The sequence below is a fragment of the Staurois parvus genome, unplaced genomic scaffold (genome assembly GCF_062004578.1).
Source record: "Staurois parvus isolate SC_StPar_1 unplaced genomic scaffold, SC_StPar_1.0 ptg000177l, whole genome shotgun sequence".
Taxonomy (NCBI): Eukaryota; Metazoa; Chordata; class Amphibia; order Anura; family Ranidae; genus Staurois; species Staurois parvus.
Window position 1 is genome coordinate 4,207,255 of NW_028317973.1, and position 18,661 is coordinate 4,225,915.

Sequence of the window (18,661 nt, forward strand, 5' to 3'; positions counted from 1 at the left end):
TTTGTACCTTGTCTGCCTGATTGTTCCTGACCCGGCCCGTCTGACTACGCTCTGCCTGCTCCTTTGTACCTTGCTTGCCCGTTTTCTACCGACCCGGCCTGCCCAACTATGCTTAGTATTGTTCTTTTGTTATCTGTTGGGGGTTTTGGTTTGGTTTGTTTGCACTGCGTTTATGTATTGTTTAGTCTTAAATAAATTATATTGTTTATACTATATCTGAAGCCTGCGTTTCCCTGTGTCAGTCCACACACCTCTGGTCATACTCGGAGCCCTGACAAATACCATTTAAAAGAATTTAACATACCAAATACATGAAACCACAATTTTCATTCATTCTCTACATATGTCTTTGAGAATGTCTAGAATGACAAAATAGGAGTACATGTTTTAAAGCAAAAGATACCTATCCTACCAATCATAATCTATAGTGATCATCGATAGATATAACAATATCTTGAAAATAAGATATATTTATTTAAAAGAAAATTCTACTCCAAATTTTTGAGCAGAGTGGTTAATTTGTTTTCTTTTTTGTATTGGTACAGCACAGCATTTCAGTCTTTTCATTTATAAATGAATGCCTAAAGTAGTACTAAACCCTCAGCGTTCTTTAGCTTAACCCATTTAGAACAATAAGACAAACATTCCCCAGTAAACGATGTGTTAATATTCTTACTCCAGCAGATGCATTTTACAACTTTCAATGCTGCTGGTTCTTGCTCCCTTAGTGCTGATTCCCTGAACATCCAATCTTCAGAGGAGAGAGTTAACAGTGGACAGCGCAGTCTTGAGTCAGTCTGTTAGCTTGGAGATGGGAAGGGGAGGGAAGGAGGCTCAGAGTGCGCCTTACTTTTCTAGGGCTATGTGTTTCTATTGATGCGCACCGTGTAGAAAGATAGCATTTTAGTCCCTGCATACAAGGGTGGCTCTGTAGAACACTGCAAGAGAAAGAAGCCATTCTGAAACAGGAAACCTGAAGCATGGGTCATTGCACCAGCTTAAATGGGAATATAGGTAAGGAATAAAATAAAAATAAAATAAAAAGAGTTTAATATCACTTTAAGAAAGAACAGTTCTTGTGTGCAGCAATAAATGGGATTTTCACTTTCATGTTTTAGTACACAACAGGAAAATTAAAGTGGTTGTAAACCCTTACATACACCAATAATGTGATTAGCCCCAGGTCATTCACAGAGATGAAACAAATACTCCCACAGAAGCTGTACCCATTTATCTGCAGTATTTACGCTACAGCCACCTAAAACACACATTTTACACAGCAGGGGGTAGGGATCTAATGTCACACACTGCACAAAACAGAGGAGAGTTAAGGCTAAACTGGATTGGACCTGGAGCGGACCTGAGTGGAGGAAATTAACACACACCCCTCTACACAGTCTCATAGGGAAACATGCACAGATGAGGCTGTCATTCACTTGCTGTGAGCTGCATGGAGGGGCATCTACCTGGATTGTCTGGTGTCCAGTTAGACTGTCAGAAATAACTCATAAAGACAGCAAATAAATGACAGGGTAGCTTGAAATCACAGCTTGGGTGTAAGGCTTGGGTTGAGGAATGTATACACTTGCCTTGGGTTGAGGCACGTATACGCTATACAAGGATTTGCTTTGTTCATTTGTCATGTCAGGGGGCTACAACCCCTTGATGTAAGACTGATTATTCACCAAAGCAAAAAAAAAAAAAAAATGTACCTCCTATAGCAACATTAGATCCCAAGACCAGTAAAGAAAAAGCGGTGCCCGCTAAGTGCAGCTTAAAAACTCTTTAATGTGGTTAAAAATGAGTAATACAGGCCACTCACAAAGGTATGATGGAATGCACTTGTGATCTGTGATATAAGTAAGCATTCGCTGTGTGAAGGAGCTCGAGAAGTTGAGCGTGTGGGGAGATCCGGTGTTGGGTGGTGATGCTGGTGGCTTCCAGCATATCCTCTGGATTCCGGGATTCCCTTTGAATGGAAAGCTTCATTCAGAGGGAATCTCAGAACCGAGAGGATATGCTGGAAGCCACCAATATCACTGCCCAACACCGGATCACACCACACGCTCAGAAGCTTGAGCTCCTTCACACAACGGATGCTTACCTTATATATATATATATATATTAATATTATATTGTGTCTTTCACATTATATATATATATATATATATATATATATATATATATATATATACACACACACATTTTTGTCTTATGTTCACACATGGTTTCCAGCTTTAGTCCTTGCCACACATACCACTTTCAGCCCTTCTTGGAGTGCGCAAAGAATACCCATTCCATTTTGGTCCTAAGATCAGTGCAGTTTTAACTAGTCCACTTCAAAATAGTCCATATTTAAAATAGAATTCATATTCACAACAGTGGATTGCAGCAATATGGCACAAGTGATATTCAACATTCATCTCCTACCTAAATGTTGGAAAGTCTTGAAATTGACTTTAGTGAAAATGGTTTTATAAAGTAGAGCATATGGGAAAGGATTAAAACATCTGAGAATTTAGGGTTGTTTTTACAAGCACAATACGTTTGGCAACCCCTGGTATAACCTACATTAATGCAACATACTGTATTGCACTCTATGTGTGCACTGCTCTGGGTTGTAAAACCAGTCCCAGCAACCTCTCTCATCCCCTATGTTCTGATGGTTCAAGGTCCACTGTCATCATCAAGACCAATGCAGAGCCAATAGCCCTGAGTTGAACATAAGGATGCCAAGAGACAGTCCACTGCAAGACTGTAGAGGAGAGCATCAGCTGTGGAGGGTGCAGAGCATCTGGTAGCCAAAATTACTTTTCTCAGCCCCTAGACATAAAGAAGAATATGACTTTTGCAGTGAGGGTGGCAACCCCAATGCAAGGGAAAATGTTTGTTCTCCCCGAGATGGGATTTAACCACCTATGAAAATCAGCGTTCAGCTGCTTGATCAATGTCAGGCAAGGAAATCTTTCATCACCAAAAACCTTTTTTTTTTTTTTTACAGGCTGACATCTGTGACAATTTTTACTTGCATCTGTGAATTTGCTGGGAGACCTACCCCACTTCTGGTGCCAATCTGAGAAACACAGCTCTGCCAAGACCTGAGATATCTGGTCCTCAAAGAATGTATTTTCCAAACCACAATCGGTAACATCTTAAATCCCTAAAGGCGATTCTCTAAGCAGGAAAAACATTTTTGCCTAAACATGGAAAAAGCATTGACACCTTAAAGTGAAAACAAATTAAACTTCCTAATTGGCACATTTATAGGCATCTACAGATACACTGAACTTCAAGTAACTTTATCATGAACAGTTTAGTGAACAAAAGGTGCCATTTTCTACCATGTGACACCATACTTGGAGTACAGTACCCTTAGGTATAGAAAGGAACCTGTAAACAACAGGTACATACCGTGTATTCATTACAAATTTTTCTTTAAAAAAGTTTAGGATAAAAAAGTGAATGTTTGCTAAGAAAATCTTCTGTTACTGCAATGCCCTTTAAAATTATTGCTAATTTAAAATAAGAACTAAAAATGTTTGAGTCTGTTAACTATATTAAATGAACAACAGAAGAGAAAGCAGATCCAATAGCTAACCCTAACCCAAGGAAAAAAGACATCACTATTGCAGTGCCCTCTGAGAGCTCCTTGGGGACAACCTTAGGGCCATACACCATGGAAAGCGTCCCTAAATAACCATTACTCATTCCCAGTAATGTGATGAAGATAATCGGATAGATGTCACTCTTGAAAAAAACTTCATACATGTGTTTCCGAGGTTGGTAATTACAAAACATAAACAAGGGGATGAAAAACGTTCGGAGGAAAACCAGCACTGGCAGCATCTTACTGTTGGGTCCAGGGACCTGGATCCATGTTGTGATCTGACGTCCACTCCAGTCAGCAAAGTTATAAACCAGGAAACAAGTCAAAGGTGTGAAATATTTGTTGGTCCAAATGCTACCAGTGTATTTCTCAACAGACTCAATACCAGCAGAGATGGTGGGGAAGATGATGATGCTGATAAAGAAGGTGTAAAACAGGCAAGCAGCCAGCACTTTGACTTTCTTCAAGATGGGGATTATAGGTGGAGAGTTTGTCTTTGATGAAGATACGTCAACCGTCTCTACAGGATCTTCAGATGAGGAACTGTCTGTAGGCTCATCAGGTAAATTCATGTAATAGCTAAATAACCCAAAAAATACAAAATAGACATGTCACAGATTTTATCAAAAGCATCTAAACTTTCAATTAAGCAAGAACTCCAGAAAGCATTATATGTTTCTGAGGCAGTCATAGGTCATAAAAAGATGCAAAAGTACATAGTTGTAAGCCACAATCAGTAGATTAGTGATGAAGGCAACAGAATTTAAATGCAAACTTTCCAGTCACAAAAAAATAATAATATATATATATATATATATTTCCCAAGCTGCTTAGGGAGTTGCTCCACCCTGGAACCAGATCCGTGCCTGAACTGACTGGGGAGCAACATATCTGTGTGCAGTGAGACAAAAGCCTGTGTGGCTAAGCCTCCAACTAGCAGGGACTAGGGATAGTATCAGACTGTACCTGGTAGATAGCTAGGGAAGCTAATTGCACAGTAAGTAGCCAAGTTGGCCAGGGTTTGATTTGATGTTTCTTTTTGGTTTGATGGTTTCCTGTAAATAAACTGCACCTTTTTGTTTTTCACCTCCACTGTTGTGCTGTGCCTGTGTTGTGGACCCATCCAGGGGGGTCACACACACCCGCTGCTAAGCGAACCCCGTTACAATATTATATACATACAGACACATACATATACACACACACACACACACACACACACACACACACATATATACACACACACACACGCATAAAAAATAGTGAGAATCCAGAAATAGGCAGGGCACAACTTTTAAAGGAAAAGTCAGAATTTACCTAGAACTTCAGCTGCCTATACCTCTAATAATTATTTTATTATTGAACAAAACCCCCACTAATGTATCTATGTGATCATATTTTCCAATTGACAAAGTTGTTTTTACGTTCACAAAAGCTGGCCATAGATGGAGTGATTTTTATTCCTGCAACTATGGGTCAGTGTTGGTGGGGGTATCCCTCCCACAGGTCAACTGTGTTCGCGGGGCAGGGAGGAGCCATTCCTGCCGGAGGAACACAGTGATTATGTCAGGGATCCAGGTATGACCAGAGATGTATGGACTGACACAGGGAAACAGCAGGCTTCAGAAATGATTAAATACACACAAATTAAATACACACACACACATATATATGTGTGTGTATGTATTTAATTTATACATTAAATATATATATTATTATATTATAATATAGCATATTATATTATTATATATATTTAATTTATATATATATATATATATATATATATATATATATATATATATATGTGTGTGTATTTAATTTATATATAACATATATGTACTGTATATATTTAACATATATGTATATATATAAATATAGATTAAATACAAACACAGTGCAAAACAAAACAAACCTTAAACTAATAGGTACAGGTGCAGTCAGGGCTGGAGAGGTGGAGTGGTCAGGCAGGCCGGGTCAGGAACAATCAGGCAGAAAGGTACAACGGGAGCAGGCAGAAGAATGGTCAGGAATAGCCGGGGTCAGTGCAGGCGGAGTTCTATCAGAGTCAGAGTCAAGCAGGAGAGTCGAGCAGGCAGGAGACAGGATACAGGAAACAGGGCACATGGGAAACAGCACCAAGGCACTGACTACAGGTCTGGCCATTCCTTAAATACACCTCCTGCAATCAGCCTCAGGTGATGGCTGATTGCAGGAGTGAGCTTCTGGTTGCTGAGAGTACCTGCTGGCCAGCCCTGGTACTGCAGCCCACAAGGCAGGTGAGTCCCACCACCATTGGCGAGTCCATTCCTGACAGATTACTACTAGTGGCTTTAATAGCTGCTAGCAATAATCGCATGTAAAATCTGACAGGATGGTAGTACCCAAGTTGATCGATCAGCTTGGGTACATTCAGCTTGCCCATACATGGTTCATGGTCACTGTTGAACCGGCAGAGATTCGAACCATCTATGGCAGGCTTTAGTTTAGAAGCGCCATCTAAAATGCAAGCATTAGAATTTTAGTTTCTGAGTGAGACCACCCATCCTGTGTATTGTATTAAAAGAAGATTGTACCAGGTAGGTCAAGAAAGGCAGGAACTAAGCAAGGAACCATAGTAGGATAATCATGCAGGTGCTGTCTCTAAAGCTGGGTACACACTATAAGGAAATATGAACAAAAAGTTCTGTACGAGGAAGAATCGCTCGATTATCTGATTGTTCATATACAGCTTTCAACAGCCGATTCTGACTGTTCAGATGAAAAAAAAAAATGCAAGCTAGAAAATTTTTATCCTACATGAACACAACGTCCTGTTTTGGTCAATAGGTACAGAACTCGCACGTAAATAACTGAATAGAAAAAAATGTGCATGATCAGAAGCAAAGAATGACCTGGAAGAAGGTGACAATGAACAAAGAAATTGTACACATGAATGAACTTTTGCCTACATAGGCCAAGAATTGTTGTATTTTTTGACCATAGTCGGTCACATCATGATAAGCACCTTCATGGAAAAATCGGACAATTATTTGTCTGATTTTCTCATAGTGTGTACCCCACTTAAGAGATATAAGAAGGTGGCACATGATCCCAAAATATCACTGCTATTTTGACTGACCGTTTAGGAAGCTATCCTTCCTAAGACATGTATCTATTTACCGTAGACTACCAATTAAAAAAAAAACTTGCCCCACACGGATTGGCCAAATATGAACGATCTCAGCTTTTGTTGCCAAGTGTATAAATGATTAAATGATACACTGACAAGCAAGGATACATGGTCAAGTGAAATCAATATCTAAATCTTTCTTCTAACCATGTTGCGATATATCTGGTTACCAATAAAACGGTAAATGTAGCTTTGCTTATCTGACACATCTAGACACCCGACTTCAGTTCATGTTATACAACTTATCTGTCTCCTGAGATTTATTTGGCCACATGTAAATCTGCGAGACTACAGAATCTCTACCATTGTAGAAGACCTTTTCTATGATGTATAGACTTTCCTAAAATATTATGCATTTTTTATGGAGGGAGGTGGGTAGGGCTTTAATTTGATTGAATGCATATATTTTATGAAAAAGTATATTCACCCTAAAAATATTACTGTCAGTCTCCTGAGTTCAAAGACAAAACGGAAGTTTGGGTTTTCACTATTCAGCTACATTGTGTAAAGAAAAAAAAAAAAGTCAACATGTACCTTACAGCAGGGGTAGGCAACCTTTCAGAGGTTGAGGTATACCTGAACAACATGGAGTAAAGCAAAGATCCCCTGGTTGGGGGAGAGGAGGGCTTTTCTAGGCAGCTCCCTTAAAAAAAAAAAAAAAAATCACCCCCCCCCCCCCAAAGTAGTGTCCTCTGTCCCCCTATACATCACTCCCTCCCCCACTGTAGTGTCTTGTACCCCCCAATGTAGTGTCCTGCCCCCTTTTCATCATCCTCCCCCCCCACACTGTAGTGTCCTCTGCCCCACCCACCAACACTAGTGTACTGTACCCCCAATGCTGTGTCCCTTGCCCCCCACATTAGTGTCCTGTACCCCCCCCCCCCAGAGCAGTGTCCTATAACCCCTTCACACCACATCCCCCCACTGTCGTATCATCTGGCCCCTTCCCCCCAGTAGTGTCCTGTACTCCAAAACCAGTGTCCTATTCTGCCCTTCACATCACCCCCCCCCCCCACACACACACACTATGTAGTGTCCTCTACCCAGCCCCACAGCAGTGTTCTCTGCCCCTCACAAAGTGTCTTCTGCCTCCCCATCCCCCAAAGCATTGTCCTCTGTCCATTTCTCATCAACCCCCCCCCCCCCACACACACACACACTTTAGTTTACTCTGTCCCTCCCTCACACAGATTCTCCTAAGCCCCCCTCCCACAGAGTCTTCTGTGCCCCCCCTCCCACAATGTCTCCTGCGTCCCCCCTCCCACAATGTTTTCTGCGTCCCCCCTCCCACAATGTTAACTGTGTCCCCCCTCCCACAATGTCTCCTGTGTCCCCCCTCCCACAATGTCTCCTGTGTCCCCCCTCCCACAATGTCTCCTGTGTCCCCCCTCCCACACGGTCTCCTGTGTGTCCCCCTTCCATAGAGTCTCCTGTGTCCCCCCTCCCACATGGTCTCCTGTGTCCCCCCTCCCACATGGTCTCCTGTGTCCCCCCTCCCACATGGTCTCCTGTGTCCCCCCTCCCACATGGTCTCCTGTGTCCCCCCTCCCACATGGTCTCCTGTGTCCCCCCTCCCACATGGTCTCCTGTGTCCCCCCTCCCACACGGTCTCCTGTGTCCCCCCTCCCACACGGTCTCCTGTGTCCCCCCTCCCACACGGTCTCCTGTGTCCCCCCTCCCACACGGTCTCCTGTGTGTCCCCCTTCCATAGAGTCTCCTGTGTCCCCCCTCCCACAGTGTCTCCTAAGCCCCCTCCTGCAGTGCCTCCTGTGCCCCCTGTGCCTCCCCCCCCCAGGGAGTCACCTAAGCCCCCCCCCCAGAGTCTCCTGTGTCCCTCCTCCCACAGTGTCTCCTAAGCCCCCCCTACAATGTCTCTTGTGTCTCTCCTCCCACAGTGTCTCCTAAGCCGGCCCCCCCCCCCCCATGTCTCCTGTGTTCCTTTCATATCAAACACACAGGTAGCACTGCCAACCTGTCCCCGTGTGTAGAGCAGAGCAGACAACAGGAGGCAGCATAGTGCTGGGTGGAAGGCGGCAGCAGCTGGTAAGCTGGTGACTAGTTCCTAGGACAGCCCAGCAACCAATTACTGAGCAGCTTCCGTCCTGACCCTGCCCTCCATCCAGCACTATGCTGCCGCCTGCTCTCCACCTCTGTATGTCCTATGAGACTGCATGACCCCTAACTCTATCTGGACAGTGCTGAATGGCCCTGTGCTGATTGCATGCACTCTCCCAAGAAAAAAGAAAAACCTCTCTAGCAATACACACCAAACTGAACATGTGCAGAGTGACTCTGTACGATAGGTCTTACCAGGAGATAAGAGGGGGACACTGGAAGAAGGGGAGGATCAGAGAAGACAGGATCAAACCGCGTTTTTACACAATGCGGAGGAATAACCCCTTAGGTTCCACAGTGAATATAAAAAGCATGCTACACTGCATATACAGACTGATTTTACTGTTGTGGGTTTAGTAACACTTTAAATTTAGAAGAGGTTTTTTTTTTTTTACACTTTTGATATAACATAATGATGTGCATGAGCAAAATAACAACAAGCACCTTGATGCAGAATCAGAAATCTGGGAGTGGAGCAATCCACTTTCATTGAGCAATTCCAACACAAACCAACCTGCATCAAGGGCTGTTTTAAAATGCCATTGCACTTTAGAGCTGTCTTATATAGAGATTTATGAGAACCTGCCCCTTAGGAACTCTCAATAATGAAACGTTTGGCAGTGGAGGTTAAGTCGCTGCACTGGGAGCCACATTCTTGAAGGCCTGTGGCAGGCCCTTAGGATTCACGATAAGAATTCTAGACAAACGCTACATTTTCCATTCAAAGGCATGCAGCCGTGTTCGAATGGAAACCTCAGTGTGACAAGGAAAGGCTGTGTTTGACCTAATTTGCTTGACATTCAAATGCACCTTAATAGGTAATGCTGTCCCAAAATGAAAAAGTAGACGAATGCAAAGCAGGTCAAAATGCTGCCTCTGAACTGCCATGTGTACTGCTCAATAAAGACAATGGGATTTTGCCAACCGGCATTTGTCATGTGTTTTCATCTCCCATCAGATGCAGGAAAACAATGTTTTGTACTCGTACAGCTTTTTTGCAGTGTTAATATGCGAGTGATCTGGACCGTGTTTGATTTTTTTAAACAAATACACCATATTACACTATTGGATTTTTTCTACTGGCTCAGTTTTAACTTTCCACTGGGGAAACATTTAAGGGTAGAGCGGAATACAATTTACAGCAGTTGATTTCCTGTACAAGCAGTGTATGGATTGGATCTATTTAACAAGCTTTAGTTACAGAAAGCAAGTCCCTTTCTGACGGTAATGGCAAAGGTCACAAAGTCTGGATATTCACTTTTTTTTTCCAATATACATTATTCACCTTGGAACATCTTATATGTATTGTCGGACTTTTATTTTATAGTACATAATGACACTTAACATCGATTGTTTGCGGTGTTTAAACACCAAGATAAATCCTTTTTATTATTATTATTCTGCAGAATACAGAATATTTTGTGTATATTTAATAATTTATTGTAGAAGTCTCTTATTTATGTTTAGGGAGTGTTTCAAAGAGTAGTGCAGAGCATTGTATTTAAAAGTGCAGTTTTAAAACAGTAGTGTATATGACAGCAGATTCTGAAGTATTGTTTTAAAACAGAATATGATGCTTAACGATTCCCAGCCGACCTGGCGCATATATGCGGCCTCTTGATGGGTGGGTTTTAACGCCGAGCGGCTGTATATATGCGTCCATATGTAAACACATTACTGTGCTGAGAGCAAGCTCCCTGCACAGTAACGGACAGGTACCAGAAAGTTCCCAATGCATACTTGCGATCAGGAGCATTCAAATCATGTGACCACCAATCACAGCAGTCATATGATCAGAATCCAATATTAACAAAGTGCAGCGCTGTCATGTATACCACTTATTATCACATACCTCCATGTCTTATACATATATTAGTGAAACTTGTGCATACCATACATTAAATTGTGAGAATACCCCAAAAACATAATTTAGAAAAGAGTCCTTTAAGTACAAATTATATATATATATATATATATATATATATACATACATATACACACACACACATATATATATATATATATATATATATATATATATATATATACACACACACACACACACACACATATATATATATACACACACACACACACACACACACAGCTGTGCCTCGGTTTACGAATTTAATTCGTTCTCCGGGATGTTTTGTATTGCGAAAAATTCGTAAACCGAAACACGGTTTCCCATAGGAATGCATTGAAAACCAATTTATCCATTCTGGAGGTCAGAAAAAAGTAAAAAAAAAGTTGCTGTCACTACAGGTCAGTGCCGGTTTTTAAATGTAATTACAGGCTTTTCTTTTTCTTCACTATAGCTCAGAAAATCGGCTGTCACTTTCCCCTCAGCTAAAAGAAAGAAAGTCTCCTTTTTAGTTTGTTTCCCAAGATAAAAGAAACAAAGTATCCTTTAGCTCCAGGGAAAGTGACGGCTAATTCCGTGAGCGATAGTGAAGAAAAAAAAAGCCGGAAATTGCATTTAAAAATCGGTACCAACATACACTTCATATTGAGATAAAAATTCGTAAAAAATTTGCAAACCGAGGCATTATGTTTAATGGATTTTCATTCGTAAACCGAAAATGATGTTAACCGAGGTGTTTGTAAACCGAGGTACACCTGTATGTGTGTATACACACACACACATATATATATATATATATATATATATACATACACACACACACACACACACACACACACACACACACACACACATATACAGTGGGGCAAAAAAGTATGCCACCAATTGTGCAAGTTCTCCCACTTAAAAAGATGAGAGGCCTGTAATTGGCATCATAGGTAGACCTCAACTATGAGAGACAAAATGAGAAAACAAAATCTAGACAATCACATTGGCTGATTTGGAAAAAATGTATTTGCAAATTATGGTGGAAAATAAGTATTTGGTCAATATCAAAAGTTCATCTCAATACATTGTTATATATCCTTTGTTGGCAATGACAGAGGTCAAACGTTTCCTGTAAGTCTTCACAAGGTTGGCACACACTGTTGCTGGTATGTTGGCCCATTCCTCCATGCAGATCTCCTCTAGAGCAGTGATGTTTTGGGGCTGTCGCTGGGCAACATGGACTTTCAACTCCCTTTAAAGGTTTTCTATGGGGTTGAGATCTGGAGACTGGCTAGGCCACTCCAGGACCTTGAAATGCTTCTAACGAAGCCACTCCTTCGTTGCCCGTGCGGTATGTTTGGGATCATTGTCATGTTGGAAGACCCAGCCACGTTTCATCTTCAATGCCCTTGCTGATGGAAGGAGGTGTGCACTCAAAATCTTGCGATACATGGCCCCATTCATTCTGTCCTGTACATGGATCAGTTGTCCTGGTCCCTTTGCGGAGAAACAGCCACAAAGCATGATGTTGCCACCCCCATGCTTCACAGTAGGTAGGGTGTTCTTCGGATGCAACTCAGCATTCTCTCTCCTCCAAACATGACGAGTCGTGCTTCTACCAAACAGTTCTATTTTGGTTTCATCTGACCATATGACATTCTCCCAATCCTCTTCTGGATAATCCAAATGCTCTCTAGCAAACTTCAGATGGGCCCAGACATGTACTGGCTTAAGCAGGGGGACACGTCTGGCACTGCGGGATCTGAGTCCCTGGCAGCGTAGTGTGTTACTGATGGTAGCCTTTGTTACGTTGGTCCCAGCTCTCTGCAGGTCATTCACTAGGTACCCCCGTGTGGTCCTGGGATTTTTGCTCACCGTTCTTGTGATCATTTTGACCCCACGGGATGAGATCTTGCGTGGAGCCCCAGATCGAGGGAGATTATCAGTGGTCTTCTGTGTCTTCCATTTTCTAATTATTGCTCCCACAGTTGATTTGTTCACACCAAGCTGCTTGCCTATTGCAGATTCAGTCTTCCCAGCCTGGTGCAGGTCTACAATTTTGTTTCTGATGTCCTTCGACAGCTCTCTGGTCTTCACCATAGTGGAGTTTGGAGTGTGACTGTTTGAGGTTGTGGACAGGTGTCTTTTATACTGATAACAAGTTCAAACAGGTGCCATTGATACAGGTAATGAGTGCAGGACAGAGGAGCCACTTAAATAAGAAGGTACAGGTCTGTGAGAGCCAGAAATCTTGCTTGTTTGTAGGTGACCAAATACTTATTTTCCACCATAATTTGCAAATAAATTCTTTCCAAATCAGCCAATGTGATTGTCTGGATTTTTTTTCTCATTTTGTCTCTCATAGTTGAGGTCTATCTATGATGCCAATTACAGGCCTCTCTCATCTTTTTAAGTGGGAGAACTTGCACAATTGGTGGCTGACTAAATACTTTTTTGCCCCACTGTACATACATACATACACACAAATATATATACACACACACAAACACACAAAAAACTGTCCTGATATTGTATGCGATTATCCTCTTGTCAGTAAAAATGTGCAAATCTTTAACCACTTCCCGACCGGCCGTTGTACATAAACCGCCGGACGGTGGCAGTGCAGGGTCGGGTGGCCATTTATAAACGGCCTCCCCGCACCCTGCTTGTACGCGCTCCCTGGGAGCGCGCAGCACCATGATCCGGTGCCCGCTGTGTCCTCCGGACACAGTGAAACACCGGTCCTTGGACGGGACCTCTGTACGAGGTCCCGATCATGTGATCACTGATTGGCCAATCAGTGATCACATGCAAAGCAGTAAGCAAGATGTCACTTGTGACATCATTGCTTACTACGTGTGAAATCTGTGAATGATCAGAGATCACATGGTACAAGGCTATTCACAACAGCCTTGTACCATGTGACAAGCTGTGACCAATCACAGCTCACTCAGTACTTCTCAATGACTGCAAGAATGCAGACAGAGAGAAAGAGAAATGATTGCTTTTACATCCTATATGGGTGTAAAAGCAATCAGTGTAAAAAAAAAAAAAAATCTTCATCACCCCCCACAAGTAGTACAGTGTCACCATGGTGACACTGTACTGCTAGGGTGACAGTATGTAAAAAAAAAATAAAAATAAAATATATAGAAATGTAAAAAAAAAAATGTTTAAAAATTATAATTTTTGGCTATAAACTAATTTGGATTTTTTTTTCTAAAAAGATAATGGAATACATTTTGGCCAAGATTTATGATGAAATATTATTTATTTGCAGAATTTTATTAAAAAAACACACTTTTTTTCAAAATTTTTGGACTTTTCATTTACATAGCAAAAAAAATAAAAATCCCAGCGGTGAATAAATACCACCAAAATAAAGCTTTATCTGTCTCAAATAAATTGTAAAAAATTCATTTGGGTACAGTGTTGCATGACCGCGCAATTGTCATTCAAAGTGTGATAGCGCTGAAAGCTGAAAATTGCCCTGGTCAGGAAGGGGGTAAAAGTGTCCGGTCTGTCAGTGCTCAATATCATGGCAAATGTGTAAACCCTCACCAACATTCATACATACTCTCACCTCCTGTATTTGACCTATTAAACATTTCATGTTATTTTTCAGGGTGGCATTTCTTAGGGTGGCCTTTCCAATAGTGACAACAGTGGACTATATTGACAACATGTACAGCAAGCAAAACCCTAACACCTAAGAACAGCTAAACACTAATCGTGGTTCACACCAAGATACCGAATCAATAAATAAAGTGCAGTGCTACAGAATATAAAGTGATAAAAATGTGAAAAAAAACAATATGATATTATCAATAGTGACATATACCTAAACAATGCCAAAACACCCATGTGATCACCAATAGTGCTGAATAAATAAAGTGCAATCAAAGTGAATAAAAAGTCACTTATAACATGTATTTTCATCAATCAGTCCTATATATCCTCATTTCATCTCCAGTGTAATCGTCCCACAACCGCAGTGAAACCCTTCCACCAATTGTGCCTATTAGTTATGTTCTCACCTGCAATATTGGACCTCTTAAATAGGAGGAAGTCACATATCTCCTTAAGATTTTTCCAAGCCAGCTCTTAAAGTATGTGGTGACACCAGCATCTCAAGGGTTACGTCTCCTCCACAGGTTTAGCAACAGTCTCAGCACAGCTCCATAAAGTAAAGATGCATCATTGTACTTTCCATAACAACAGGTTCATTATAAATAAAAGATAAAAAACACTGACATAGGCAGATGGATCACTTTTCAAATTCCCATATACTGCTCTCTCTGTGGATGATACAGATTGATCCTACTTCCTCAAACTCTTAGTGTGATGACCCCAAACTAATGCTCTGCCGTTATTCAACCTACGTTGCATGTTGTCAGTGCTGCTAGTCTCCTGCAGCCTCTTTGCAGCTATTTCATGTCCACATTCATACACTGCATGGCATTTCTCAGGATGGGCTTTCCAATGGAGACAGTATAGGGCTATGCCAGTATAATGCATGCTGAAATATCAAAAGCCATGTGGACAGCAGCACATTTTGGAGACTGAGACCAGACTTATTTAAAAACAATGGCTGAACAAAGACCTTAATGGCAGGACCATCAACCATCTTTTTAAGGCCTCGTTCGCACTTGAGAGTTTTGTGGCTTGAAGCTCAAAAATACTGAACAACAAAACCTAATGTTTTCAGTTTACATCAGAGCGTCCTGTCGCTTGTAGCCAAACCCGTCAATCAAAAAAGTACACAAGCTACTTTTCAGGCAGAATTCAGCGTTTTTGTTCCATTGGACTTCAACGGAAACATCTGAAAAGCACAACAGCTGTTTTTGAGCATTTTTGAAGCGTTTTGTTGCGCATTTTCTGCTCAAACAGCAGCAGCACTCCACACTTTTTAGTTAAACACCTGACAAAAGCTGCAAAAATGTGCAATTCTGCTCCAAAAAAGGGCTCAGAAAAGTGACGCTTAGGTGTGAATGCAGCCTAAAGAAAGCCAAAGATTAAACGGTTGAAATGGCTTTTAAATTTACATGTTAACGCTTGTTAAAATTGACATGGGATTTTAGTAATCAGGTTCCCACATTGTGAGTGTAAGCTGCATTCCTAAAGTAAAATGTATAGATTTAAAAATGTGACTTGCTTTATTTTATGCAAAGGCACAATAAAATAGACAAGGCAGTACATGTGGCAATGATGATGTGCAATCTGCAGTATTCTAGTATCCAAGATCCAGATTATAAAAGTTGTTTAAGTGAGCAAGAACAGAAGTATCATGTTCATATCAACACTCAGTTTTTTGGTGTCCTGTGTCAACATTTTTTTTCTGCCCAGAATTGATAGTCTCCAGATCCCCTGCTGCACTCAGTGGTTCCTCCCATCAACCTATACATCCATAGCTGACACAACAGTGACCTAGAGGTTGGTGGCAAGAACCACTAGGCCCAGTGGGGGGGATCAGGAATCGGACACTCCAGGAAGGGTCATTTCCTGAAGACTTCTACAGCGGCATTCAGTGGGAAAGGCGTTTACTAACTTCTTCGCAGGTAACAAGGCTTATTGGCACCTTTATTTAAGAGAATCACTTTAAGTTAATACAGAAAACATAAATCTGTGGCTGTGTGATGTCAAGGAATTGTAAATAGGGGATGAGGATTTATTCTGGATTGTTTGCTGAATATTGGAATTACTGATAGCCAACTATATAAATCAAATACGATTATTGTTGATTGTATCCTCCAGCATCTCTTTATTCAGTGCAGACACCACTACTGCCTCAATAACCCGAGATCTAACTGAGCTGCACGCTAAAACCCCCAGAAGTGTTGCAGTAATAGAGCCCATGTATCAATGGCCACCACATTCTGCCTGCTTGAAGTTTGTATGGTTTCCCTGTGTATGGATATGCATGGGTTTCTTTCAAGTTCTCCAGTATCCCAAAAGATTTTCTCTCTAAATTGACCCTGGTTTTTGTATTTGGGACTGTAACAGAATCATTTGAGTCATACCAAAGTCACTTATTTCTGTATTGGGCATTACAAGTTACTGCATGCCATTGTTCTAATGCATATTATGTTCTAGGCATGTACATCATAGTATGTTTCTGTTGTTGCAGTTGACTGCATAAACAAAATCTATCTCGTGCGAATATCAGAATGAAAAAAAAATCCTAGACTGTGCAACTGAATTGTTCTAACTCAGCTGTATACTGCCACCTGCTGCCAACAAATGAGTTTGCAGGTGATCTGCTATATAATTTAGGCAATTTTTCATACATAAGAAATACCAAACATTAAGGAATAAAATTGTTTATAAAAGGAATTGCCAATGAAAAGAACAAGACTCATGCAGTGGAACTGAAGTGAAAGAGAATAAACAGCTTAAAAAAACCACTACAGAGAAACCCTATTGTATCCTAATAAATATAATTGGTGAATACATGTAATGATAATATCGTTTATGGTTTCCTTTTGAAATTTTTCTTTTTATGTAAACCAAGCTGTTCAAGAGAAACAATGAGAAGGGGCTGGGACAAACTATAGCATTAGGGGTGCATGAGCAGCTGCAGCAACAATTGTGTCTATGCCAAAGATTGAAAGCAGTTCTTCAGTCTCTTAAAAATAAATGAATAAATAAATAAATAAAAAGTCAGCAACTACAAATCCTGTAGCTGCTGACTTTTTAAAAAGGGCACTTACCTGTCCATGGATTCAGTGCCAACCTCACCTGGGCCAGTTCTTTGCCAGTCTTTGAGACCCCAGTGCCGGTATGGTTATTAAAGGAAGCCAGCTACGACTCTTAGTGACAGTTTAAGGGGGGGGGTAGAACTTCTGCTCTGATTACCTGCTAAATCTAGGTAGCCGCTCTCCCTCCCCCAAAAAGAAAAAAAAACAGCCTCCAAAAGCAGGAGAGGAGGGGGAAGAAGGTGTTGAAGAGGAACTTCCCTTTTATGTTCTGCTTTAAAGATTATATCAATCCATAATTGTCTTTTTTTTTTTTTTAGTTTTTCATGGAGTTTGCCAATGCAAGCACACTATATGTGTGATCACCTTAATTCTTTACGTTCTATACAGTGCTGAACAGTTCATCAAAAAGTAGTTTAAGAGAATAGTAGTTAGTGACTACAAATTAGGCCCCTCCTATTCTCTCTCACCTCTTCCCTAGGCCAACTGATAACCTCCCATGGCTTCCAATACCACCTCTATGCTGATGACACCCATATCTATCTCTCCACTCCCCCGCTCACCCCCTTAATCTCACGTATCACAGATTTCTCTGAGTGACATATCAGTATGGATGTCACGCCACTTCCTCAAACTCAATCTTTCTAAAACCGAGCTTGTAATATTTCCTCCCCCCCGATCCCCCACTCATGACTTTAATATCAACAGCACAACCATTAGTCCTTCCCCTCATGACTCATGAATAAAACTCAAAATACTATCAACAACTTACAAAGCCATCCACAACTCTGCCCCCAGCTACATCACCAACCTAGTCTTAAAATATCAACCAAACCACTCTCCTTGATCCTCCCATGACCTTCTGCTCTCTAGTTCCCGTGTCACCTCCCATGCTCGCCTCCATGACTTCTACCGAGCTTCTCCCATCCTATGGAACGCTCTACCCCAATCTGTCCAGCTATCTCTTAATCTATCCACCTTTAGACGATCCCTGAAAACCTCTCTCTTTAAAGAAGTGTATCCTGCTTCTACCTAGTAAACCGCCATTTATTTTCCTCCATCAGCTCATCCCCCACCCCCCCACAGCTATTACCTTTTGTATCACTCAACCATTCCTCCTAGATTGTAAGCTCTAACGAGCAGGGCCTTCTGTTTCCTCTTGTACCAAATTGTATTGTAACTGTAATGTCTACCTTCATTTTGTAAAGTGCTGCACAAACGGT

General features: G+C 41.3%; 1 protein-coding gene across 2 annotated transcripts in view; it reads right to left on the reverse strand.

Moving 5' to 3' along the window:
- Positions 1–1,033: 1,033 nt before the first annotated feature.
- SLC29A3 (solute carrier family 29 member 3) overlaps positions 1,034–18,661 on the reverse strand; it is a 99,689-nt gene continuing 82,061 nt past the window's right edge. For both annotated transcript variants that reach the window (XM_089677101.1, XM_089677100.1), the window contains exon 6: positions 1,034–4,186. In XM_089677101.1, coding sequence (XP_089533227.1) covers positions 3,553–4,186 — 634 coding nt within the window. In that variant the 3' untranslated portion in view covers positions 1,034–3,552. The remainder of the gene's footprint in view (positions 4,187–18,661) is intronic.